Source organism: Podarcis raffonei, chromosome 4 (assembly GCF_027172205.1).
Source record: "Podarcis raffonei isolate rPodRaf1 chromosome 4, rPodRaf1.pri, whole genome shotgun sequence".
NCBI classification, from domain to species: Eukaryota; Metazoa; Chordata; class Lepidosauria; order Squamata; family Lacertidae; genus Podarcis; species Podarcis raffonei.
In genome coordinates this window covers 66562678-66589750 of record NC_070605.1, presented here as the reverse complement: position 1 = coordinate 66589750, position 27073 = coordinate 66562678, and the positions used below count along the sequence as shown (strand labels likewise).

The window sequence follows — 27073 nt, the reverse complement described above, 5'->3', positions numbered from 1 at the left end:
GTGCTGCTTATGCCTCCCTCACGAGCACCCAGCCCCCCTCCCTGCCCCTCTCCCCACCCTTTCCTCTCTCCTTGGCAGCAGCAGCTGCTACTTCCCAGTCACGACTCCCCTGCTGCTACCAGCCCCCCTCCCCCCCTCATTTCTCCCTCTCCCGGCTCCAGCTGCCAAGCAGCGGCGGCGGCAGGAGAGGTAAAAGCAGCAGCATTAGCCGCCGCCTCCGTCTCCATCACGGCCCCTGTGGTTGCTCGGGAACTGCAAAGCCAACCGAGCCTGGGCGGGCGGTGGGCGGGGCCAAGCCGCGAGGAAAAGGCGGGCGTGGGGGTGGAGTCACGGCGGCCAAGGCCGCGGAGACCCCCGCCCATCTCCAGCCCACCGTGGCGCAAAGCGAGCACGGTGTGGGGGGGGAGGGGGGAAGGGGGCGGGCGCTTGGCCCCATTGGTTCCCGTGGGGATAAGGGCGTGGCCTCCTCCTCCCCGTGCTCCTTTCCCATTGGCGGGGGTGAGTGTCAGTGGACCAAACGAGAGCGCGGGCGGTAGGCAAGGGGAGGAGGCAAGGCCCGTGTCGGTAAACACCTCCCTCCAAGCCTTGCAAGCGGGTAGCGGGTTTGGCTGAGAACGAAGCGAGCGAGCTGCGAGGCAGAGAGAGGAAGGCGTGAGGCAAGTGCGGGGAGGAATTTTTCTTTTCACGCGGGCGGGCAATAACGAAGGCGGCGCCAGGGAGGCAGTGGCGGCGGCGGCAGCAGCAGCAGCGCTGAGGGACGGAGCGGCGGGGGATGCGAGGCCCGGTAAGCCGCGGGTACTCGGGAGTGGAGGCGTTTACCTGCCCCACCTGTCGCCCACATTGCAGTTTCCCCTCAGCCTCCCTCGCCTCCCCCTTCCCATAACCGCCCCCCTTTTTTTCAAATCCCACCCTCAGCCCCCCAGCACACACGCCGTAGTTGCCACAGATGCCGCCTACTTCCTTGCCTCTCTCTTCTCTCTCTCTCTCTCTCTCCCTCCCCCCCAACCCCACCACCTCCAAATTTCCTTCCTGCTGTTCCCTTTCCCCAACCGAAGCGCAAGTCCCATTGGGCATTTCCCCTCCACTCACCATCCATTTCCCCACAGAGCTGCAGCTTCTTTTTAAGGGGGGGTATTCTGGTGGTTGCTGTTAGGGGTATTTTCCCTGCCACCATCGCCACCACAAGTACAGCCGCCACCGCCTCTGTCAGCAAGACCAAGAGCTTGCCAGACCCCCGCATCCATTAATATGTTGTACTGGGAGTGATGGTAGCGTTGGAGACCTCGGTATGATCCATCTCGCCGGGCTGCTTTTATGTCCTTGATATTCTCGTGGTGCTTTGAGATGAAGGCACGAGGCAGCTTTTCCTTCTTCGCTGCTTCTCCTTGCCTATTTTTATTCTTCTGGTATGTCATACATGTGGCTTTCTTCCCTCTCCCCACCCCATCTCTTCTCCCCCAATGAGTTAGGTGTGAGCAATATTATGTATGCAATTGCACTGCAGACTCATGTTCTGTGCTGTGGCTTTTCCTTCCCTGTCCTGTTAGTAAAAATTGCAATTTGGGCTGAAAGCCCCATTCTATGCCATGCTTTACCTCCGGGTGCTTGACATAAAAAGGTTTTGTGCACCTTTCCCTTGGCTCCCTGTGGGGGGATGTGTATTTGAATAGGCACAGATGTGGGGGAATGTTAATTCTTACACATCACAGGTTGGCTTCAGTTCTGCCCCCCCCCCGCACATCTTTTGTGATAGATTTTTTAAAAGTAAAGGTGTCAATGATTGCTGTGAGGAGAATGGTACATGCAGCCTTAGGTGGAAGCTGAATGTAATGGCAAAATCCTGATGAAGCTCCGTTAAAAATTTCCCTGTGTAAGATAGGCTCTGGGATTCCCCTTATGGTACCATTGCTTGTCTTTGCTCTGTAGTGCAGCTTCTGTGTCCATCACAATGTGGTCAACTAACAGACCCAGTAGAATTGAAAGTATAATTGAGTAATCTGTGTTCTTTGTTAGAATTTTTTAAAAATAATTTGTCTGAAGCTATTTCTTGTGAAAGGGTTGGGCTTTATAATAATGCAGGATATGTGTGTTCATTGCTTATATAGGGCAATGTGTTTAAAATTTTCAAAAACGTAATTCTATTTATTTCGTCAAGGTAAAGCATTGTATTTGTTAAACATACTCAATGTATACATCCATGACTGAAATACTGTAATTATAGTTTTAATCATTAAAAGCAGACAACATACTAAAAAAACAACAGCAACAAACCAGCCCTTTAATTACTCAACAGCCCTATTGCAAATTAAATTTGAAGTTTTGAAAGAACAGGATTGAATGAAATGTTTAATTTTCAGTTGCTCATGTCTTCTACCTTCTGTTGGGAAGGTTAAAAACCCCTGGCCTGCTTTTTCTACTTTTACATATATATTGTAGCTGCTGGCAGTTTTTAAGGATTGCTCCTATATGAGGCACTTAGAATGAAATCAACAATTGTTATATAAACTCATTGGTTTAAGATGAAATTTGGGCAACATTTACACAAATGCACACACACACACACATATCTCTCTTCTGCTTTCTCTTTTTTGGTGAGGGCTTCGTTTAGGAGCTCTTTTCCTTGCCTTAGCTTATGTGATGAAATGACTTTTAAAAATAATACAATTCGTCATATAATAATTGCATTCTTTTGTGAAGAAAAGGTTATGTGAGTTTCTGTGTCTTCCCTGCCTCTCCCCGCTGCCCCCTCCCACAGAATGCTGTTTTGGATGAATGGTGGAGGCAAAGCTCCTGAGTTAGCTCAAAACATCCATAGGTTGCATAGGTTGCATACCTACCTGGGGTAGGGACTAAACCTTTGAACTTAATGACACTTACTTCTGAATAAAAACGAACAGAATTTCAGTGGCAAAGTGTATAATTATTAGACTTTCAATAAAGTCTCAAAATTAGTACTTGAAAAAAGCAAATTTAAATGCTAAATATCTGTAGTTGCTTATAACATTAATTATATCTGATATGTATATATTTTTGAATATATACATAGTGCTTTAATGTTCAAAGTACATTATTGATCTTTACAACAATCTTTTAAGGTAGGTAGAATTGTTGTCTCCATATCACTGCTGACAAATAGTATCTTTAAGTCAAGTAGCTGGATTTGAAACAAGGACTCTGGCCCATGGCTTAGGTCCCACTCACCAATCCTATGTCTACTCGGAAGTAAGTCCTACTGCATTGTATGTTGCTTACTCTCAGTGAAGAGGGGTAATTAAGATTAGGTGTCTTAATTAGGAAAGTGTTTGTAGTAGGCTTGAATTATGCAACCTTTGGGATTTGACGTGTGCTCCTCCTCAAACAGAACCTTAGTAAGTCAATTTTAGATTGGATTCCTGTTGCAGAGATACCCTAGGCCACTGATTAAATTTTATATTTTGGAATTAAGTAAAAATTGAGTCAGTGCTTTTTAAAAATGTATAAAGTCATGTAGTAGCTATTTACTTCAAGCTTTTTATTTATTCAGTTTCATTTTCTTTTGTTTCCTTTATTTTTAATTATGTTTGTTAATACTGACCACATTGTAGTGTATTGGGGTGCAATCTATGCTCCTATTGCTGATGCAGTGGCCCATGCTGGAAAGGGGGGCAGGACAGTTGTGTCCAGATCAGATCAGATGCCATTGTGTGGTGGCAGTGAGATTGGTTTGAGATCGAGCAGATTACATGTTGGTTTTCCCTTGCTCTCAGAAAGAGCCTTTTGAGGGGGCGGGGTCCGCTGGGCTCTGCCAGTAGGCCACCCACCCACTCATTCAACAGATGGAAGGGAAAACTGGTGAGGATGAGAGGCTGACTCACAAAAAACCTGAATAAAAACTATTTTTTTAAAAAAATACAACCACAGACCTGGCATGATCAGGGGTTGAATTGCTCTTCCTTTCTTATTTTTATGTGCCACATCAATATTGTAAGTTTTTATAATGACTTAACTTTTCTGTATCATTCTCTTCTAACAGTATTATGGTCTGAACATCAAATCTTTCTAATGTTTAGTATGTCATGGTGGGACGCGGGTGGCACTGTGGTCTAAATCACCTAGCCTCTTGGGCTTGCTGATCAGAAGGTCAGCAGTTCGAATCCGCACGATGGGGTGAGCTTCTGTTGCAGTTCTAAAGCATACCAGTGCAAGTAGATAAATAGGTACTGCTGTGGCAGAAAGGTAAACAGCATTTCTGTGCGCTCTGGCTTCTGTCGCGGTGTTCTGTTGCACCAGAAGCAGTTTAGTCATGCTGGCCACATGACCCTGAAAGCTGTCTGTGGACAAACGCTGGCTCCTTCAGTCTGAAGTGAGATGAGCACCACACTCCATAGTCACCTTTGACTGGACTTAACCGTCCAGGGGTCCTTTACCTTTTACCTATAGTACAATGGTACTTCGGGTTATGAACGTAATTCATCCCGGGGGTCCGTTCTTAACCCGAAACCGTTCTTAACCTGAAGTGCACTTTTGCTAATGAGGCCTCCCAGTGCCACTGCGCCGCCACCATGCGATTTCCATTCTCATCCTGGGGCAAAGTTCTCAACCTGGAGCAACTACTTCCGGGTTAGTGGAGTTTGTAACCCAAAGTGTTGGTAACCCGAGGTACCACTGTATGTCATGTGTGGAAGCTATTGTATTACTGATGCACTTAAGTATGACTTTGCACTTTTCCATGGCTTGTATTCAATTCCTCATTTAAGACTTTATTTTTATGCATTGTGTAGAAGTGTAGCTTGATCCTATGCATGCTCACTCAGATAAGTCCATTTCAATGAGTTACTTCAAAATTAGTATGCATGGGATTGCAGCATTACTATTTTTTACAATGCCTTGTTCAAGATAAACAAGATTTCTTGTTGATAACATTCGTATCTTTGAAATCATATTTATTGAGATTTATTCAGGTTAAGAACAATGATTTATCAGAATCTCTTGCTCGGTCTTTCAGTAAACAGTTTCTTAAAAAAAATATTTTATAGGGAGCTGTGCTTGTTGTCTCATGTGACTACTGATTCAAAGAATAATGTTACTTGATTGATGTAATACACAAATTAGTAAACAAATATGTAGTGTACATACATCATTGCTAAGTTTATGCACAGCCTGATGTGTGAATATTTATCCATTGTATTCAATGCGACTTGCTTCCAAATAAGTGTTTTTAGGATAGAAGTTTGTAGTAAGAAATGCTGTTTAGTAAAGTATTTCATCCTAGAATGATACTTTGACTTCTGTAAATTGTCACTCCTAGGGCAGAGCTTATGGCTTTGTGTTAGCATATCTGAGTTGACAAATGGTGTTGAAATCTATCAGTAACACAGTGTGACTATTAGTTTTTTCTGTTAATGCATAGACAAAGACCAGCCAGCTGGGTAGGTAGGCGGAATGAGAAGGCAACCAACCTAAATTCTCCCCCTTCTTCATTTTGGGTTTGTTTTTTTTAACAGTCAAGTTAGGAGGGAAACACTTATTCAAAGATGGGAATAAAATGTCTATAAACTGACCTTCAAAACCTATACAAGATGCTACTTGATAGTAATCCATAGCCAAAGTATGCATGGATGAATATACAGGGCAGCCGAACTTTTCATACCAAGTGGGCCGCAAGAATACTCTGACATGGAACCCACAGACTGCACACTCCCTTGTTGCACTTGGGGGGGTGGAGCGAGCCCAAAATTTGACACCCCCCCCAGCCCTCATGCAGCCTTCCCAAAGCTGGATAAGTGAGGTGCTGGGATTTGGGAAGGAGGTGCGAGGCTCTGGCAGGGTCCTAGAGCCTTCCCATCTCCTTTCCAAATCTGAGAAAGCGCTAACTAGGCTTTGGGAAGGAGGCCGGAGGACTCTAGGACCCTGTCAGAGCCCCCATGCATTCCCAAAGCCCAGTGCCTCACTGACTCAGCTTTGAGAAGGAGGGCTGTGAGAAGGGTGTCAATTGTTGCTGAGGGCTGCCCAGAAAGGCCTTGAGGATTGCATGTGGCCCTTGGACTGTGTGTTGGACCTCCCTGTTCTATAACGTTTGAAGGCCAATTTATAGACAATTTATCCTTGATACCCTGTCACAGTTGTAGCAATCTTGGCAGGGCTTTCACTGTTGTTGTCCCCTCCACACAAGCAAGGGGGGAAGGGCAGAGATGTAGGATGTTGGTAGTTAGATAGAGGGCTGTCTTTGTGGTAGTGATCAAATTAAGGCACTATTTCCCTAGGCACATGTGTGGATGATGCTATCACTGCTATTTTTAAACACCATGTGACCTCTGACCTATTCTGCTATGTTTTTGTTTTTATTTAAGATATGTTTCTTGGCTACTTTATCTACTGTTCTCATTTTTATGTTCTTATTGGCACCTCTATACTTCCTTGGTTCCTAAAATAACTTAAGGAAGTCAATGGAATGAAAGTTTTGCATCTCCTCTTTCCCACTGCAGCTATGTGTGTCCCCTAAAAGTCTTAATAGAGGATCAAGGGACTCCTGAGCAATTGGGAAGGGAAATGGTGAGCTGCAAAGGTGGGAATAATTGGGCTTGGATCCAGTAGCCCTCCCCTTCCCACATCTGTTCAGCATAGACCTCTTACCATTTAGAGAGGGTTTTAGAGGTTGCAGGTGGCTTCTCATGGGATGAAAGGATGCAAAAATGTTTTTTATGTGAACTAAAGTTACAGATGGGTTTTCACTATTACAATTTTTTATCTGTTGATTTCACAAAAATAAGAATAAATACTAGTTTCTAATAAGAAACATATCAATGCTGTAATGCTGTTAATTGCTAACAATCCCCATGTTGCAGGTCTGGTTTAGGCTGCAAGGGATTGTTGTACAGCAACCCTATGCATACTCTGCTATTAATATCTCCATGGTAATAGATTATAACCCCCATATAATATAGATTATATATTATAATCTTGGCATTTTACAAGAAGGTTGAGGTTGCCAGTGGTTTATAACAACCATCTAATAAAAGCATTTAAGCTCAGTCAAGTCAAGCTGCCAAATGCTCTTTGTCTCTCAGATGGATGGAGGGGGGAGCAGACGCACCACCTTTCCCTCCTTTTTTCTCACCCCAAGCAGGCTCCACCAAACACAACAAAGTAGGCTTTAGATGGGTATAGTGTTGGGCTTGCTGTTATCTTGGTCATGGTGGGTTTTTTATTTCCTCTATATATCTAGTATTTTACTTATGATTATTGCACTGACTTACTGTGCCTTATTAGAATACTTTATATATTTTAATGTTTGTCTTTATATTACTTGCCGCCTTAAGGATTTTTCTAAAAGGTGGGATATGCATTTATTTAAGTAAATAAATGAATAAGTTTAAAATACAGCTAGAGGATGGGAACATGGTTCCATAGCTTTGGTTTGCCTTGGTAACCAAGCCTCACATACCCTGCCTTCATAGCTGCAAGTTTAAAACAGGAAAGTGGGGGCTAAATGGTTTGGATACTCTGCAATCTCATTCCCACCGTGGGCATTTGTCCATTCAGAAATGGTGAAGGCGCTGACCATTTTCTGGTTTGGCTACTAGTAGAGGCTAAACACACTCCAGCCTTTCTGCCATCTTCTCCTTAGCCTTGAGGTTGGAAGTCCAGTTCTCAAGAAGTGGGGGCAGGGGGGTGTCACTGATGGTGCTTGTATCACCTTCAAGCAGCACTGACAATCAAGACCAGACAAAAACAATGTGTACCGCTCTGTAATCAAAAATGTCCAAGAAGTTTTACAATAAGTTGCAAAACTCAGTGGGTGGAACCCAGAGAAACGTAGGCATAAAGGAACTAAGGTAGTGGTAGCTAACCCATAGGCCAGATCTCCCCTTCCCCAAAAAAGACCCTCCCAGAACCTCTGCTACCTCAGCAGAACCAATCTAAACCAGAGAGTGTGAAATGTCATCTGCATGGTGATACCCAAGCCCAAAATTCAGGATAACCTTGTTCTCAAAGGTTTCAGGTAAACTTTGAAAAGCATAGGGAATAAAATGGAATCCTGTGGCATCAGTGCCATGGAGCTTGGCAGAAGTTCCCAAGCAACACCTTTTGGAATTGATGCTATTAAGGCATGGGGCAGCAAAAACTGTGGTTCCCCCATTCCTAATAGAGCCTATCTAGAAGGTGAGCATCCTTAGAAAACCTCTAAGAGAGAGATAGGGAACCTATGATCTGCAGGTCTAACTAGGCCTGCCAAACCTCCTTATTTGGCCTGCTAGGCCATTTTGCCTGTTCCCACCTACTCTATGTCAGCTGCTGGGCAGGTAAAATACCTGGTTTCGCCAAAGAGAGAGATGCTGATCTGTGATGCTTAAAAAGTCCTTTCCAAGGGACTTCATAAGATAATGCTTTGTAAACTGTTCGTAAGACCTGTGTAGGCAAAAATGTTCTGCAAGACCTGAGTAGGCAAAAAAATCACCTGATGCTATTGTGACGCCAGACGGTGGAAAGGTGGATGGTCATGACTAATCAAATCTGGGATGTAAGGGGTGGGATAAGATAACTTTGTGGCTTGCTGGTCAGATTCAGTTCTCTACTGCTGCTTTAAGAGATCCAGGTCACTCTCCCCTTGTCCCGTCTCTTATTACAGGTCAACCATTGTGACAACTGAGGCAGTTTCTCTGCCAAAGCCAGGCAAAGTTGAAATACAGGTGATCAGGTCCATCCAAGAGTGCCTGGAGTTGCATGGCAACCACTCCCTTGATAAGCTTCCTCAAGAAGTAAATATTTGCAATTAGCAAACGATAATGTCTTCCAGTGTGGCATTACCATTGTCTTATTCAAGATAGATGGCACTTTCCCCCTTGTTGCCTCCTGAATCCTTATGGTCAACTCTTCTGCTAGATGTTAGACTAAGAAGGTGAATGGTTGAGCGAATATGTTGTAGGCCATAACTTGTTTTCAATACCTGAAATTTAATTTATAGCTCAGGACTAGACTGTGCACTAAACACCTTCATAGACTGAACTCCTATAGTAGTGGATGCTACCTGCTTAGAGAAAATCTTTATATCTGATATTACCCTTAGTTTTAAGCTTTATTTGGGCTATTTGCTAAAACGGTTTCACATAAATCGATAAGACCAAGAGCCTGCAAGCAATTTTTTTCATCTTGTGCAGGTTGCTTTGACTGGTTTGTGTGCTTTTTGTTTGCTGCATTATACACTGGTACCTCGGGTTACATATGCTTCAGGTTACAGACTCCGCTAACCCAGAAATATTACCTCGGGTTAAGAACTTTGCTTCAGGATGAGAACAGAAATTGTGCTCCGGCGGCGTGGCAGCAGCAGGAGGCCCCATTAGCTAAAGTGGTGCTTCAGGTTAAGAACAGTTTCAGGTTAAGAACAGACCTCCAGAATGAATTAAGTTCTTAACCCGAGGTACCACTGTAATAATAATATTGTTGTTGTTGTTTAGTCGTGTCCGACTCTTCGTGACCCCATGGACCAGAGCATGCCAGGCACTTCTGTCTTCCACTGCCTCCCGCAGTTTGGTCAAACTTATGTTAGTAGCTTGGAGAATATTGTCCAACCACCTCGTCCTCTGTCATCCCTTTCTCCTTGTGCCCTCAATCTTTCCCAATAATATAGATAATAGCAATTTTGATTTCTTGTTAATTCATGCATTTTTGTCTTTAAAAAGAATGCCTTTGTTTGCTGTTGTATACTGTAACCACCAAGAGTTGGTGTACAAAGAACTTTTGTTAAACTCGTTGAATTGTATTTATTGTTCTTGCATGAGCGTACAATACAATCAGTGGCTCCTAAGAACGTTTCTTACAAACCAGCTTTGTATAGTGTCAGGCTGATGGGTTATCTAATTGAATATTGTGTCCCTTGACTTGATTGCCTCAGAACCTAAACAGATGACTTTTCTAGTGAACCCACCTGAGGTAGCTTGACCAGAGATACTAGGGACTGAGATGAAGACATATATGAAGTGTATGTTTTGCCAGGGACCAGTGTTTGAAATTAGCCAGGTGCCAGGCACATTTTGCACCTGGCTTTCGATCACTTGCAACCAAGTGACTATGCCTGGGCGCCAGGATGGTGTTTGATATATTCACCATCTGGAGGTGCATGCCTGGCGATCATTGGATCTGGACTGTTTTCACACACTAATATCCCATTCTGTAGAATTCTATCAGTTATATTTTATCTGCCCAATCAGAATGAATTTCCAGTACCAAAATGCTTCTCTAGTGCATCCTGAGCAGGAGCAGTCACCAGTAAGAAATAGAGGTTGGAATAGGCCAGTATATATGTGGACTGCCCCTGGATCAAGCAACTTTTCTTCTTAAGTTCTCAAAGCTCAAAGTTGTCATCTGAACTAGCCAGATGTTTAACTGAGAATCAACCACACTCAATCCATCATTTGAAAAATAAGACTTTAGAACTGTCTTGCCCAAAAATGGCAACTAAACATTCCATTTTGGCAACTGTAACCTTGGTTTAAGGAGCCATTTGGCACTTAGCTTATATATCTGAATTTCTAACACTGCCAGGGACACCTTGTGAGATGGTGCAGATGTTAAAATGTTGCTGCCATGTGATTCCAGGCCTTTGCTTGCAGATACAGCTTGATGCCAGTAGCAAATTGCAAATGAGGTCTAGTAAAGTTTATGATTAGACTAGGGCTGTGCCAAACTAAAACCTGTTCTCCAGTTTCTTGATGTTTTGTTAGCCTGTAAGAGCCTTCTGTTTTTCTGCCTCATTTGTGGGGTACGTAGAATGTTATAATTTTGGTTGGTGCAGGGCTGTAAGACACTCTCATCTCAATTGGTTAATATTCATTCATATAAGGAGTTTGATAATTTGTGTTGACAGTCCCGTAAAACCAGTTTATAATTTGCTTGTAAAAGAAATATTCTGGATGCAGAGTTGGAGAGTATACATTCAACAATGCTGAATAGATTCACATTCTCTAATGCATGCCAGTTTGTGTTCAGCTGTGTTGCATTACTAAAAATAAATGTACCCTCTCTGGATTGAGCATTCTGGAGGAGGGATAAAGAAAATGAATTATCTGTCTTGTTAATGTACAAAACATTTGCATTTTAAGTAAATGAATAATGTGTATTCCCTTCTGATTTGAACCATAAGATGGCTTAGTAGAAATTACATGAAACAAGCTAGAGCTAGAGTTGATCAAGTGCTTGGGTAGGGGCCTATGCAGGTTAGAAATAACCATGACTAACATGGATAGAGCTGTAATTGTGAACTATGACTAGGAGCAGGAGGCATGAAGAGAGTTGGCTTGACAGGAGGGAGTAAGTAACACTGGGGCCCATTCCCAGTCCAGATCAAGGGAACACCAATGTCTGTACAAGATTTGCTTCATCTTTTTGGATACAGAATTTTGTCAAACAGATCCCCATCTGCCATAAAATTCAGTGCAATTTTAAAGTCTTTTATCTTGATTAGCCTGGGATGATCAGTCTTTTTCACAATCTCTAGTTCAGTTTCATCAGCATATTGAAGAAACTGCATTCTATAAACTCAACAACCTACAGCAATTTCATGTAGACATTTAAAAAAAAGAAAAAGAAAGAAGTACAGTTAAATAGGAAATTGTTTTAGAATTGGTAGCTGCTCCACGGCCATTCCACTCTGATAGTAGGAACCAGCAAGGCTTCATATGCAACAGTTGTCTGCTGCTCTGATCTTCCCCTGCCCCAGCTAGGATTGCTCTGTTAGTACGTTTTTATCTACCTTTGTTAATTGAACTTGCTATTGATTAGAATAAAAGGTTTGGAGACAGAACTAATCCCTGAACACCCTACAGGACAACTCTCAGGGGAAGAAGCGATAGTCAGCAACATTGTTGCATATATACTGACTACCAAATATAACCAGATTTCTAGCTTTGCTGTATTAGGATAAGCACAACTTTGCAGGTTATAGTTTTCACCTTCCAAAAACAAACAAACAAATAGCCCCACCCCTTTCCTGAAAAGTGGGAATAATCTTAGACCTTAAGAAGAACATGTTAAAAACGCAGCTGTTCTGGGATCTTTTTAATGCTTGTTCGTCGCCTTCTTTTTAAAAGCTGCTTTGTCGTTTTCATAATACATAAACATAATCAAAAAGAAAAACTCCTTCCTACCCACCTCCCAAACCCCAGTCCCATTCAAATACACACAGATAATTCTCCTTCAAATAAAAGTATATTTCCATATGTCCCCGTAAGTTGCTGGTAGTCCAGAGCTATGTTCTTTTGTAGTTGCTTAGTAAATAAAGCTGAACCATGTTTATAGAATTTGTCTGATCGTGTGTCGTTCCTTTGGCCTTCAACTTTGTAAGTCAGTTTTTCCATGAATATCAAGTCCTATACATTTTAAACAAATCAGCATTTAGAGTTCTCCAGTATCAAACAGTTGTGAGGTCTTCTTCCATCGTAAGGTAAGTTACAAGGTCCTTCTGAATGAGATCCAAAAAAATTATAAACCACCTACTGCATTATGTTGGTAACCGCTGATTTTGGTTGTATCTGATAGGCTTGTAAATAAATTGTAAATAAATGTGCATAAGTTACACATTACCTGTATTTGGGTGCACTAAAAATAGCAATGCAGCTTTGTTTTTAGGGTTGCAAAGCCCAACAGATTGGTTCATTGATCTATACGCATATGCTTATTTAATTAATTAGATTCATTCCTACCCTCAAGTCTTGTTTCACATGAGCTTCTCTGTTTCCAGGGCAGATATGTAAAGATAATTTGTTCCTCAGTCAATTTGGTTGATTTCTTCCTTTGTGTAAAGCTTTAGCCTTGATTCTGTTACAAAGTGCCCCCCTCCCCATTCTGCACTTAAAGAGCTCATATTGTATGATTTTATTGTTTTACTTTTCTAATTAAAACCATGGTATTGGTCCAGTTGCGTAAAATGTTTTATTGGAATGATGCTACATCTTAGTTTTTTAACTTCATTTAACTTAATAATGACACATATCTTTACGTATTCTCAAACTTTAAAAATACAGTATCAAACTTTTTCATGGTTTCTTTAAAACTATGAATTAATATTAAAACATTTTGGGATACTCCTAGCCACCACCTAGGGGTAGCATGCCTTGCATATACCATGCAACTTTAAGTGTCCTCTTTTCCAAAGCAACAATACAGTCTGCCTTCAAATACAGGTGGAATTTTAGGCGCATCCAACTGATGCATAATTTCCAACGTGTGGGTCCTTTTGGACCCAGAAGAGGGCAGAATGGGGTGTGGGTGGTATGGGTAGCCAGGAATGGAACCCCCACGTGAAATAGTTACTGCTTGTACAGGATGGCTAATGATGCACTTGAGGCATAAGCATCATGACAACATCTGTACACCCAGGCCTTTGTGCACTTCTCTAGCTCTTAACAACTTGAACGATCAAAGGACAGCATGCTGTGCTTCTGTTTTAACCACAATGTAAAACTGGGCTGAAGCTTCTTGAATTATTTTTCTGTAAAAAGTGTGTGTCTCTTTTGATGGGGTTTGAGTCATAACTTCTGGAGTGCAAATAATTGCCGATATAGTGAATCTGCCATTGATTGTTTTGTGAAACAGTGTTAGCTGATGCCACTTATTTTATTTCTGCACAGGAATCTCCCACAAAGTTAAATACATGACTGTAAGAAAGAAGAAATCTATATTGATAGACTCTACTATCAAAAACCTTCTCTTCAGTCTGCAAAGCCTTCAGCTTTTCTCTATGCCATGTTGTGTGACTGTTGTCCCATGAGGAATTTGTCTTCATGAAGATTCCTAATATTGGTAATGTGATGAATAAATTTGAGATCCTTGGGGTTGTTGGTGAAGGTAAGCACATGTTTTATTGTGTTTTTAATATTTTGTTGCGAGCCACCTAGAGTGCTTGGGGCAACCCAGTCAGATGGGCGGCATATAAATAATAAAATTGTTGTTGTTGTTGTTGTTGTTGTTGTGTCCTTTTTTAGTTCATTTTGGGACTATGTTCATGAAGGTGCACAGACATAACAAGAGGGAGAATAAAAATAAGATGGTGTCTACAGGAATCTCTTTTGGACCTCCAAATATGGTTATAGTTAGGGACAAGTTTTTTCAAAAAAAAATTTTTTTATTGCAAATCACTTTACACAAAACATTAAAGAAAAAGAAACAATTAGGACATACAAACAAAAAAATACCCCAATAACACCACTAAACTTTAACTAATAACACAACATCTAACATCATGCACTCTTTTGACTTCTGAATCACCTCTTTGTGCTTTCAACGTATTCTTAATAGAATCATAGAGTTGGAAGAGACCACAAGGGCCATCAAGTCCAACCCCCTGCCAAGCAGGAAACACCATCAGAGCACTCCTGACATATGGTTGTCAAGCCTCTGCTTAAAGACCTCCAAAGAAGGAGACTCCACCACACTCCTTGGCAGCAAATTCCACTGTCGAACAGCTCTTACTGTCAGGAAGTTCTTCCTAATGTTTAGGTGGAATCTTCTTTCCTGCAGTTTGGATCCATTGCTCCGTGTCCGCTTCTCTGGAGCAGCAGAAAACAACCTTTCTCCCTCCTCTATGTGACATCCTTTTATATATTTGAACATGGCTATCATATCACCCCTTAACCTCCTCTTCTCCAGGCTAAACATGCCCAGCTCCCTTAGCCGTTCCTCATAAGGCATCATTTCCAGACCTTTGACCATTTTGGTTGCCCTCCTCTGGACACGTTCCAGTTTCTCAGTGTCCTCCTTGAACTGTGGTGCCCAGAACTGGACACAGTACTCCAGGTGAGGTCTGACCAGAGCAGAATACAGTGGCACTATTACTTCCCTTGATCTCGATGCTATACTCCTATTGATGCAGCCCAGAATTGCATTGGCTTTTTTAGCTGCCGCGTCACACTGTTGGCTCATGTCAAGTTTGTGGTCAACCAAGCCTCCTAGATCCTTTTCACATGTACTGCTCTCAGGCCAGGTGTCACCCATCTTGTATTTGTGCCTCTCATTTTTTTTGCCCAAGTGCAATACTTTACATTTCTCCCTGTTAAAATTCATCTTGTTTGTTTTGGCCGAGTTCTCCAATCTGTCAAGGTCGTTTTGAAGTGTGATCCTGTCCTCTGGGGTGTTAGCCACCCCTCCCAGTTTGGTGTCATCTGCAAATTTGATCAGGATGCCCTTGAGTCCATCATCCAAGTCGTTGATAAAGATGTTGAATAAGACTGGGCCCAAGACAGATCCCTGTGGCACCTCACTAGTCACTCTTCTCCAGGATGAAGAGGAACCATTGATGAGCACCCTTTGGGTTCGGTCAGTCAGCCAGTTACAAATCCACTGAGTGGTAGCATAGTCAAGACCGCATTTTACCAGCTTCTTTACAAGAATATCATGGGGCACCTTGTCAAATGCCTTGCTGAAATCAAGGTAGGCTACATCCACTGCGTTCCCTTCATCTACCAGGCTTGTAATTCTGTCAAAAAACGAGATCGGGTTAGTCTGACATGACTTATTTTTCAGAAATCCATGCTGACTATTGGTTATCACAGCATTCCTTTCAAGGTGCTCACAGACTGTTTGCTTAATGATCTGCTCCAGAATCTTCCCTGGTATTGATGTCAGACTGACTGGGCAGTAATTATTTGGGTCCTCTCTTTTCCCCTTTTTGAAAATAGGGACAACATTTGCCCTCCTCCAGTCTACCGGGACTTCGCCTGTTCTCCAGGAATTCTCAAAGATGACTGCCAGTGGTTCTGAGATCACATCTGCCAGTTCTTTTAATACTCTTGGATGCAGTATATAATAGTTAGGGACAAGATAATGCTTTTTTTTAGAGAGAGCTAATGATGGTATGAGGAAGCTACTGGTGCACAGGCTATGCCAAAATAAATTTTTAAAAACTCTACAAGCAACCTACAAAATCTTTTTTCTGGAGAGAAGGAGAATAACTGTCCACTATGGGAAGCATTAACTATCATACAGCCTTCAATTTTCTCCCTCTCTCTCTCTCTCTCTCTCTCTCTCTCTCTCTCTCTCTCTAACGGTATCTATTGCTAGCATATTCTCTTCTGACAGACAAAGTTCTGTTACAACATTAGTGTGATAAGGCCCTAAACAGCTTGGGACCAGGTAGCCTTAGGTAGTCTCATCTTGGTCCTTGGGATCTCTGCAGGGAGTTCCTTTTGTCCATATCACCATACCATACATACAGGAATGATATGGAGGGGTTTTCATGGAGGTGGTAACTATCATGTGGAATGATCTCCCCACTGAGATTAGACAGGCACTGATGCTGGCCTACAATTAAAACTATTTCTATTTAGTCCTGACCACTACTGCTATTTCTGGATGTCCCTCATTTACTGCGATTGATTTTTTTTTTAAATAGAAAAATTGATTGTGTGTGTTGTATCTTTATTGTGATTTTTATGGCTGTATAAAGAGCTTTGGTATATATTTTAGAAATAAAAAGTGGTGTACACACACACACACACACACACACACACACACACACACCCTACATACCAACATACCATAATACAGATATTCTAATAGCTAATAGTGTTTCTTTATTTCCCTGCTTTAAATCTTGGTGTATGAAGCAGGGAGGGAATTCCCCTGCTTCTCTGAAACCTAGAAAAGGATGGGGCCTCTCCTTAATCATAATCACTCAAAACAAGCTGTCTCACTGTTTTATACACTTTCATGCGAGCTCAGTAAGAACCCGTCTGCTCTATCGAGCTTGCAAAGTATGCAGTGCTTGCCTAATGTCCAGAAACCCTCAAGAGACAAGGCTGTTCCTTTTCCTTTTGCAAAGAAAATGTTGTTGCCAAGTGCATTATTTTCCTGGCTCCAGTTTTGATCCCTAGCATTAACATGCATTTCTTTCTTGTGTATCAGTGTGTGTAAAGCACATATCAGTAGTGAATAAACTGATACAAATTTCTAGATGCTTGCTTCACCAAACCTTTTTTAGGCATTACAAATATAAGCCATCATAAAACATCCATATGTAAAATTTTAAAATATATACCAATAAACAGCCATGTAAAAATATGTAATAACGAGGATTTTCATTGGAGTTTCTTCCTGCTAACTAGTGCCATTCACCACTCTGAGAGATACCATTAATAAAAACTCAGCCACCCTTGCAGTTACTTCCGGGTTAATGTCAGACAGATAGAATCTGATATTTTCATTGTGCTGTGATGTTAGACTACCCAAGAAAGGGGACAGCACACGTTTGAGTTGCTGGTTGTACAATGGACAGCAGAAAAGGATATGTTCTACTGTGTCTGGCAGATTGATTTCTGGATGCAGACTCATCTACTTAATAACGTAGCATCTTGGTACTAATTTCTGAAATGCTTTTAGACACTTTTAATGTAAAGGAAAGTATATATTATTGTTGGACAGCCTAAGCTTCCCTGCGTAAGCTTTGCTGGTCCAACGTTTGCTCATTACTCCTTAAAAATAAAGCTGATGATATAACAGCATTTCTATCACCTCTGTATTTTTATGCTGCAGACATTCAAAAGTACATTTGTGTGCATGTGTTTATTCCTTTATAGAGTTCTGCTTTCTATTGAAAGATACAAGCATCCATGGTTTCAAACTATGTAAAAGAATCAAAGAATTTGAAAACTTACTAGCCAATTTTCAGTGTATTCAGAGTTGCCTCATATTACTAAATGTTACAGCATTTGGTCTAAATAATGAGGAGGGGTGTGTGGGTATATTTTAATTGTCTATGCTTGTATATATAACAATTCCTGCCTTCTGTTAGCTAACCTCTTTCCCCCCTCTTTTTTAAAATGGTGGTCTAGGAGCCTATGGAGTTGTTCTTAAGTGCAGGCACAAGGTAAGAAAAATACTTTTAAGCTGTGTAATTCAAGTTTCCATGATGAAATTGTATAGATAAAATTTAGAGTAAATTGCTACCATATGCAGAGCTGATTTGGCATCCCTTCTTCCCTCTCTTCCTAGTTTGAGGCAACCCATTGTCTACTGTTTTGTCTGAAACAAACTAATATTTGATTCTGGTTTGCAGAGCAAGCACAAATCATAAACTAGGGCTTGTCTCAGTAGAGGGAAGGGTTTTGCTGTGAGGTAAAGGCAGAAGGGAGTTCCTTTAAGATTTGTTTATATTTGTGTGAAGGTATCCCTTCCTTCAGGGACTTGCTGGGCAGAACACTCTTCCACTCTTTCCCCACATGCAGTCCAAGCCCTTTCACAGAGGACTCATTGCTAAGGGGACTCATTGATTGAATCCCACCTGTTGTTTTGATTTGTGTTGGACCAAATCCTATGTCCTCCAGAGGATTTTACAGTAAGCTCCTTGTGGTAGCTAAGTTTCAGAGGGAACATTACGGAAAAGGTGGAACCATGTTTTTAAAAAAGAAAGCTGTGTTTTATAAAGTTTCTGATTCATGATAAGGAACCATTGTTTTTTTAAAAAGTAAGAAGTTCCACTTTGTTATGCAAGTCATCACTAGTACTTAAAGGAGCATTTTCTTTTAATTGTGCACAAGCTATGTGTACAATTCTGAACCTTGTGTTCATTTTTTTGCTTGCCTTCTTTCAAAAGTATGGGTGAAATAGCCATGTATATCTAACCTCATAATATGGGGGGGGAATATAAACATAAGCCTTTTGATGTTCAATCACAATCTCACTGTCTGTAGTCTGAATTGCACAGACAAATTTTTCATGTCTTCCACCTGCTTAGCATTTAAGTTACTCAGCAGAAGACTCCGGAGTTGCCTGCAGTTCCATGAAAAATGACTTCTCTGATTTAAAAAACTGCTCAAACCAGTCAGGCTCAAAAGCCACTACATATCTTATGTTAAACAAGATGAAAATACCTAGTCCAAAAGCTAGCTTCTGTGAAGTTACTGAGAACATAAAATAATCACATGCAGTGAATGTATTGAAGAGCACTGATTCTCAACATTTATATCCAGATCCTCAGCTTATTTATTTTGGAAAGAAATATCACTGGTTTTAAATCCCAATGTAATATTTTCTAAGCAAGTGTGCCTAGGATTGCAGCATACAGGTGTGTGAAAATGTTTCCACAAACACAACTGGTGTTGCATGTAATACCGGAGGTGCTGCTTTCAGTAAATGTAGTTCAGTATACGTGAATGAAGCTTTAATCTGAAGCTCTGAGAACAATATGAAATACTGTGATTAGCACATATCTGCATCTAATCAGCATTAGTGTTTACTCTAGCACTTTGTTCTTTCATATGAAAGAACCTTATCCATTTTCTGCTTCTGAATGAAGGTAATGTAAAAGAGTGCAAATACTGGAAAGATAAAATGTTAAGTTTCCAGTAAAATAGGCCAAGAAAGATTTGAAAAGCAAATCACTTATAATATGAAAGCTAGGGATAAAACAGTATTGAAGTACATGACAGATGAAAATATGACCAGATAGCCACTAAAGACTGTAAGAAGACAAATATATAAATTAATCTGTCGTAGAAAATAGGATAATTGTTCAGAAATGTAGTGCATTCATTTGTAACTTTAATTATTTATTTTAAACTTAAATTATTTTGCTGACTTCACTGTGCTGAGACAGCCCATCAAAACTTTTTGAGGTGTTGATATTGAAATTATTGTGTAATAGAAATGGCAAAAGATGAAGATTTAGAAATAATTTAAAACTAAATAGAAAGCCACTCAACCAAGTGTTGTAATTAAATGTAAAACAGAACAGTAGACACGAAGAAAAATTATTTCTGCACACTGTGCATAATCTTTTTACACCTTTGTTGTGTTATTCCCTCACCTCAATTGTGCTCCCCTTTTTTCTAAACTAGAAAGTTTAGAATCTTTCATTACAGGGGACTTTTTTGACCCAATGAACCTTTTGGGTGCCCTGTTCTGCACCTATTTGAGCTCTACAATATCTTGAAGTCAAATCATTACTCTTTGAAGTCAAATATGAGTATGTTGGGCTTAAAATCCTGGAGTGATGTTTTGACTGACTAGCCTCAGTCAACAGCAGGATGCCTGGATTTTGAGCTAATGGAAGTTTACACGTAATCTTCAGAGGCAGCCCTATGTTCAATACATTATAGTAGTCAATCCTCGGTATTGCCAAAGCTTGGGTAACTGAGACCAGGCTCTCTGCCTAATGTGAGACCATAACTTGTTCAGTTTCTAAAATGATTGAAGGTGCTCCTTGCCACAGAGACAAGTGGCCTCTCTTGGCAGTGTTGAGTCCAGCATTGGACTCCCAAACTACAAATGCAATCCTTTACAGAGAGTGCAACCCCATTCAGAACAGGTTGAACACCATCTGTCAGAATAAAGAAACCACCAGCCCATTTTATCATGAATGAGCTGCAGTTTATAGGCCTTCATCCAGCCTCCTTCTGATTCCAGGCACCAATTCAGCACTTCCATTGCCTCGTTTGAATGTGAGGGAACTGGGTGTTGGCACTGCCCTTTTAAATTTTATCCCTGTGAGATTTTGTGTGATTGATAGTGAATAAATTGTAAGGTGGTTGGAAGAAGATAAGAATATTCACTGGGTGTGTTTGGTGTGGGTTGGTTTTTTTTAGTAGGGGAAGAGAAGTGTGTTTGTGACAATTTTACTTTTTATTGAGTCCAATTGAGAATGTTTTATTTAATATGATGAAGAAACTGAAAAATATCTTAAGGATGTTATCTGGTCACTTTGCTAGTCAGGGGTTGTTGTGTTCTTGGCCTTCTGTTTTATAGAAGACATAATCCTTTTCTCCCAAGCCGCTTGGGATTTTTGACTCTGGGAAAGACTTTGCATTGAAGTGCTTCTTGAGATGCTCAAGGACATTTGCAGCTGGCTTGTATATAGTGCTAAGTGTGCAAGCTAGAATGAGCTGTAGTGAAGGCTTGAATTCATGAGCTCCCTTCTCCTCCAGAAGAAGAATTTATGCCACGTTTAATTTCATATTCCATAAATCTTGACAGCTTTCATATGAAGTGAATATTTGTGGCTTAAAACAGGTTCACAATCCATCGTTTGCAGTGGGCTTGTTTTAGTTGTAAGAGTTTGAACCATGGTCACAGAAGCATAGAATTGTAGAGTTGGAAGGGACACCAAGTCCAACTCCCTGCAGTGCAGGTATGCAGCCATTCTACTGTACATTATTGGTGTAAACTGAAAGTAGGCTAGGCAGAAATCTTTTGTCCTGCAATACAGGTGCTGAGGTAGATTTGGACTCTCACAGAGCACTGTGCCATGAGACATGTATAATAAATAACTGATACCTTCTTGCTTCAGAAATATTCTTTCCATATGTGTGTGCAAATTTAGTCAACAATTAATAAAATAATCAATTTAAACTCATATAATCAATCTTAGTTGCAGTCTTTTCGCAATCTGTGTTCATGTTATTTCAGACCAAAGATACACTGGCAGAATGGCCAGTGTCCCCTGTGTCTGGTAGTGGGGAAACTCACAACCAGAAAATGGCCTATATACCCGTGGGATCTATGGAAAAGAATGCAGCTGCCCACTGATCACAGCCCCCTGCCACACAATACAGACAGAATGCAAGATTACACTTTATAAGGCCCAATGCCACAGTTAGCAGTTACCCCTGTACAGTGGTACCTCTGGATGCGAACGGGATCTGTTCCAGAGTCCCGTTCGCATCCAGAAGTGAACACATCTTGCGTCCGCATGCATGCACGCGTGTGGGTTGCAATTTGGCGCTTCCGCGCATGCGCGTGACGTCATTTTGAGCGTCTGCGCGAGCGGCAAAACCTGGAAGTAAAGCGCTCTGTTACTTCTGGGTAGCCGCGGAGCGCAATCCGAAAATATTCATCCCAATGCTACTTTAACCCGAGGTATGACTGTATTGCTAGCCTCTACCTCGAATACCCTTTATGTTACTCACAGCCACTGTTTTTGAGTAGAATACAGAGAGCTTACATAGCTCTCTAGGCAAGAGCCCTGGAGAGGTGCTTTCACAGCCCTCTGTGGAACAGGGTCAAGACCTACTGAAGGGAAAAAAGATTTTCATCAAGCATCCATTGGGAGGGGGCCAGAATATATAGAACTCTTTCAGGAAGGGAGTCTAAGGAACCCAAGGCAAATAGTGGCAACAAGAGGCATAATTAACAATTGCTGGAATGCTACCTGGCAGGGCTGGCCTATCAGTCAAAATGAAGGAGGTGTCCCTGCTAGGTGGCATTCCTACAGACCTAGACACCCAGGCACACCTAGGTCAATTAGTACTGTTGCATAAAATAATAGTCTGCCTCCCCCATGGGAGAACCAGCCCTTTTGGCCCACCCCCTCACTTGGCAACCCACATAACCAGCCCAGCCCTTCTCCACCAGGCTGGCTCATATACCCTGGCAGCAGTACCCACCTATTTGTGCACTCTGAGAGGACTGCCCCCTACTTTTTATGTTGAGATTCTTAGAGACACCATTGACCCTTTGCTGAAGAGGCTCACCGATCTTTCAGACAAGTCTAAACTTAATTCTCTCCTCTTAGGCAAAGATCATAAGATGACCTGACTGGTAGCCAGATTCTGTGCCCAGATTTGTAGGCACAGATCATCCTCTAGAATAAAATAGCTTACTAGGGAAATGCTGAAGTTGCCCTTTGGGGCGCCTCAGGGTCAATTTTTTATGGTAGCCCAAATCTCAGTTGTACAGGTGTATGTATATATCTCAGTTTTAACTCATGAGCTATTGCTGCAATCTGTTCCGATTGTATATTTTATCTTTATGAACGTTGTTTTTTATTGTGTTATGTTATGTGAGCTGGTCTTTGACCGTAGTAAATTATCTAGAGGACTGCCCCCTCTCCTCACAGTACAGGGTGCTTGATTGAGCATAGAGAAGAGGGACTACTACTTCTGAGCTCATCATGGTTCATGTTCACTCCACCCACTCAGAATCCTATCCCGAGGCCAGCTGAAGCTAAATCATACTAGAGAGGGTGTGAGGGAAGAACCCATGTGTACCAGTGCCTGCTGACAGAGAAACAATACATGGAATGTTCAAAGCCTTTATTGGGTTAGAATCAGTATATTATGAATAGGAAATAACATTATCTGGAGGATTGCCAACTGGTCATCTCAGCAGTGGTCATCTCCTGTTCCTTGGACAAGGGCTCTATAGACAGTAGAGTAGCAGGTGCAGTGTCTCTTACGGCACTATTGCTTAAATGATATGTCTGTTCAGGGTGTGGCCCTTAAGAGCTGCAATTTCTTGGCTTTTTGGAAGCTGGGTGAATAGGGAAGCCTTTTAAAACACAGCTTGTTAAACAAAAAACTTTTTTGTTAAATGATTCTTATATGCCACCATCTTCAACCTGGATAAACACAGGGAAGTTATGTGTGGGATGGGCCTTTCTTACACTTGAAGGATCACAAGATCCAAAAGGCCAGAGTGTATGAATTCTGGTGTCTGGGGGGGGGGACCCTCCCTAGTCAAAACAGGATTATTGAAAAGTCAAGAGCTTGCTTACTAATTTACAATCTTCCATAGCTTACATCTTCACCAAGTGTAGAAGTTGTCTTCCTGAAACTAATTAACATTTATGGCAAATATGGAATACTGCCATGATTATGTAAAGAGTAATTCACAAGCAGTGCCATCTGTAGATTGTTATGACTTTCTGGCTAGCTTCTGATAAAGTAACTTACTGTGCAGTTCTTGTATTTCAGCTTTTGCAGGGAGTAGTTAGTTATTGGAATAGCATCAAGAATATATATTGTTAATTGTTTGGTTTTTACTCTATATGCTCTTGATTATTTAGTAAGAAATCACCTGAATTCTCAGTGTTGGTACTGTGCAACCTGTTTAGCATGAATAGAAGCTCACAGCTTTTATACCATAGTCTGTGCAATTTGAAGAGAAGACTCACTATGCAGAACTAGGTAATTAATATGGTAGAAAGTGGCAAAGTGATTCTGTTCAGTGTTAATATTCGTTGGATCATCTCTTTCGAATGTTCTGGTAGAAAGGGACGTGGATCCACTTTTGGCCAGAGAGCTGGATCCTGTTGTGGTCAGCCTTCTACAAGCCAAAACTGACATCAAATCACCTGACATTATACAATGGTGGATCTGATTTGAGTCTTGTATTTGGCACCCACTTGAAACAGTGGAAGCCTTTTGCTTGCAAAGGAACAAACAGGAGCATACTCTAGGGTTCTGGATTTTTTTTTATAGCCATAGCTTTGCCTGTCCCTGATCGTGGCTGGGGGAGACAGCCTAGTGAGCCACAATAGGCCTGGTGACTTTAATTTGGCCCAAGCACCAGAGGTTTTCTTACTTGTATTCTAAAAGAACCATACATACATAAAATAACCTCCCAAAGTGGCATCCTGTTTTATCCAAAGGATCTAGGATGGTATTTTGTTTTAGACAAGTAATCCCAATTGAACAAGCTTCAAATGCTTGTGATGCTTATCTCATATTATGAAACTTTATTTAATTCTCAAAAGATTTATTTAACGCCAGGTTTCAATATAAGAATAGCAATATATTAAGTGTATCCGTATATTGCATTGCACCTGGTAATTAAAAGTATTTTTCCTTCTAATTTCATTTTTAATTTACTTTGTTTCTTTGAAAGTACCAGTATGTTTACTGTTGTTTTAATTTCTGTGCCACATCTCCAAGGCTCATGGTGGCTTACCAAAGAAAACAAAAACAAAAACCCAAACACCCTCCCATAACAACAGCAACCACCCATGGCATGGGTGTAAGTAGAGTTTTGGTCACATGAAAAGGCTTTCACACCTTCCTCCTCCTCTCCTCCTGCAGCCCTGAAAATCGCACTTCTGAGAGCTGGAGAGCCCTCATGTCATAACATGATATGGTGTGTTGGCTGCAATGAGAGGAGGACTTTGTAAAAAGTCTGGAAGGAGTTCCTCCCCTTTCACTAGCTGAAAGGTGTTCCTGTATGCAACAGGCCCTTTGGATTCGAGCAAATATAAAACCTCATAAAAAATAACATAATGTCTATTTAGTTGATCCAGAAAGACTAGCCAGCCAGCTCAAATGCCAAGTGAAAAAGCTGATCTTTACATTCTCCACTAAAAATCCAATACATTGGAAGAACTGCAAACCTCTGAGCGATAATTTTTCTTGTAACCTTGGGGACGGCTATAAAAGCCCTGCTTTTAACTACAACATTTCTAGGCCTTCACAGATTTGGAACACAAAACTAGATACTAACTGAAAGTAAGCGTTTATTGCAGAACCTTGATGTTTATTGGATGGTGGGATATTTGTGTGGTTTGACAAAGAGCTGATTTTGCTGCCTTTTTATTTATAGGAAACACATGAAATTGTGGCCATTAAGAAGTTCAAAGACAGTGAAGGTATTTTTTTCCACTTGCATATATCAATGCATTGGTGATGAAATTCAGCAGGCTTTGTGTCTTAAGATAAAAATCTGTCCCATTATATAATGCTTATTTTAGTGTCGTTTGTGTTAAGCATTGACTATTTCCGAGACTCACAATAGCTACTTAAAAGCTAACTCTTTTGTGTAGCAAAGGGGACCTAAGGAGATTTGTTCCAAAGCTTCTGCTGAGACAATGTTAGATGTTTAGTGTTAAACCTGTATGCGTTCCACATTATGAACAGATTTTAACTTTTATTTTTGGTACTTACGGCTCCCTTTAATTTTATTTTCAGGGAGGACGGTTAAACTTTTTATGTTGCAGTCAATAATAATAATAATAATAATAATAATAATAATAATAATAATTTATACCCCACCCATCTGTCTGTATGTCATGTAGATCTTCAAACTTGCTAAGAATAATTTAACTGATGCAATTAGATCTTATAATTTTGAGAAACTTGCTTTCATATCCAATATAGAAATAAACTCTTATCTTACTAATCTTCAGTTCTTGAATTTTTAACTAGAGAACATGGGACTCTTGATTTCAATAGGGCCGTTGATATGATACTAGTTTATTTCATACAGATTCACGGTTTTTAACTGCTCTGTATAAATTATTTAAACTTGCTCTCTCATCTCAAAAGGCCTTTTTCATTATCAGTTTGTCATAGATGCTGACATAGTCTACTGTCGATGTCACACACACTCCATCACAAACATAATTCAGGGGAAAGCAGCAGGCATATAATTGATCGTCCCAGATTCACAGAATCGTGAATTAAAGTTGTAACTAGCTTACTATGTTCCCGATTTCTTTGTGTAAATATTCGGGAGTGAAATTCTCTTTTATCCTATGTGAGATATAATAATAATAATAATAATAGTAATAGTAATAATAGTAATAATAATTAATAATAATAATTTATTATTTATACCCGACTCATCTGGCTAGGTTTCCCCAGCCACTCTGGGCAGCTTCCAACAGAATATTAAAATACAATAATCTATTAAACATTAAAAGCTTCCCTAGACAGGTCTGCCTTCAGATGTCTTCTAAAAGTCTTGTAGTTGTTTTTCTCTTTGACACCTGGTGGGAGGGCATTCCACAGGGCAGGTGCCACTACTGAAAATGCCCTCTGCCTGGTTCCCTTTAAGACTGGTGAAGTAAGGTACTTTTTTACCTCATCCAAGTGCAATGCCCAAAACTATGGAGATGTACCACCTGAGACCCACACGTGTATGAGAAAGAATTGCTTTTAAGGTTAGGAAAACACATCAATTTGCTTATAAGAAGTGGATAAAGGCCTGTACTTAGTGTAGGCACTTATACATCACCAAAAAAGAGGATATGCACAACAAAGAAAAGGACTTAAACAGGGATAGAATTTGCATGTGCAAATTTAGAAATAATCACTAGAATTCAGATTTCATTTAGATAAATCATTTAATTCCTATCCAGATCACCTGAAATAAAAATTTCAATTTGCATCCCACCCATATTTCCCTTTCAAATCAGACCTTTACAAACTACCCAATTGATTTCCAATCAAAATGATCCTGTTCCATAATTTTACTATTAAATAGCCTACTTTCTTCAATTAGGCAGCTTTAAGACACCATACTATTTTTAATAAATGGAAATTGAAACTTGGGCTGCCATCCTAAACACATCCTAAGCAATCTAAACCTGACACCTTGGAGTTTCAGCTAGAGCTATGTT

The 27073-nt window shown here is 40.8% G+C and overlaps 1 protein-coding gene across 2 annotated transcripts in view; it reads left to right on the top strand.

Moving 5' to 3' along the window:
• Positions 1–516: 516 nt before the first annotated feature.
• Positions 517–27073, top strand: part of CDKL5 (cyclin dependent kinase like 5) — a 66021-nt gene continuing 39464 nt past the window's right edge. For both annotated transcript variants that reach the window (XM_053387121.1, XM_053387120.1), the window contains exons 1-4: positions 517–784; positions 13605–13821; positions 17802–17836; positions 25276–25321. In XM_053387121.1, coding sequence (XP_053243096.1) covers positions 13758–13821; positions 17802–17836; positions 25276–25321 — 145 coding nt within the window. In that variant the 5' untranslated portion in view covers positions 517–784; positions 13605–13757. The remainder of the gene's footprint in view (positions 785–13604; positions 13822–17801; positions 17837–25275; positions 25322–27073) is intronic.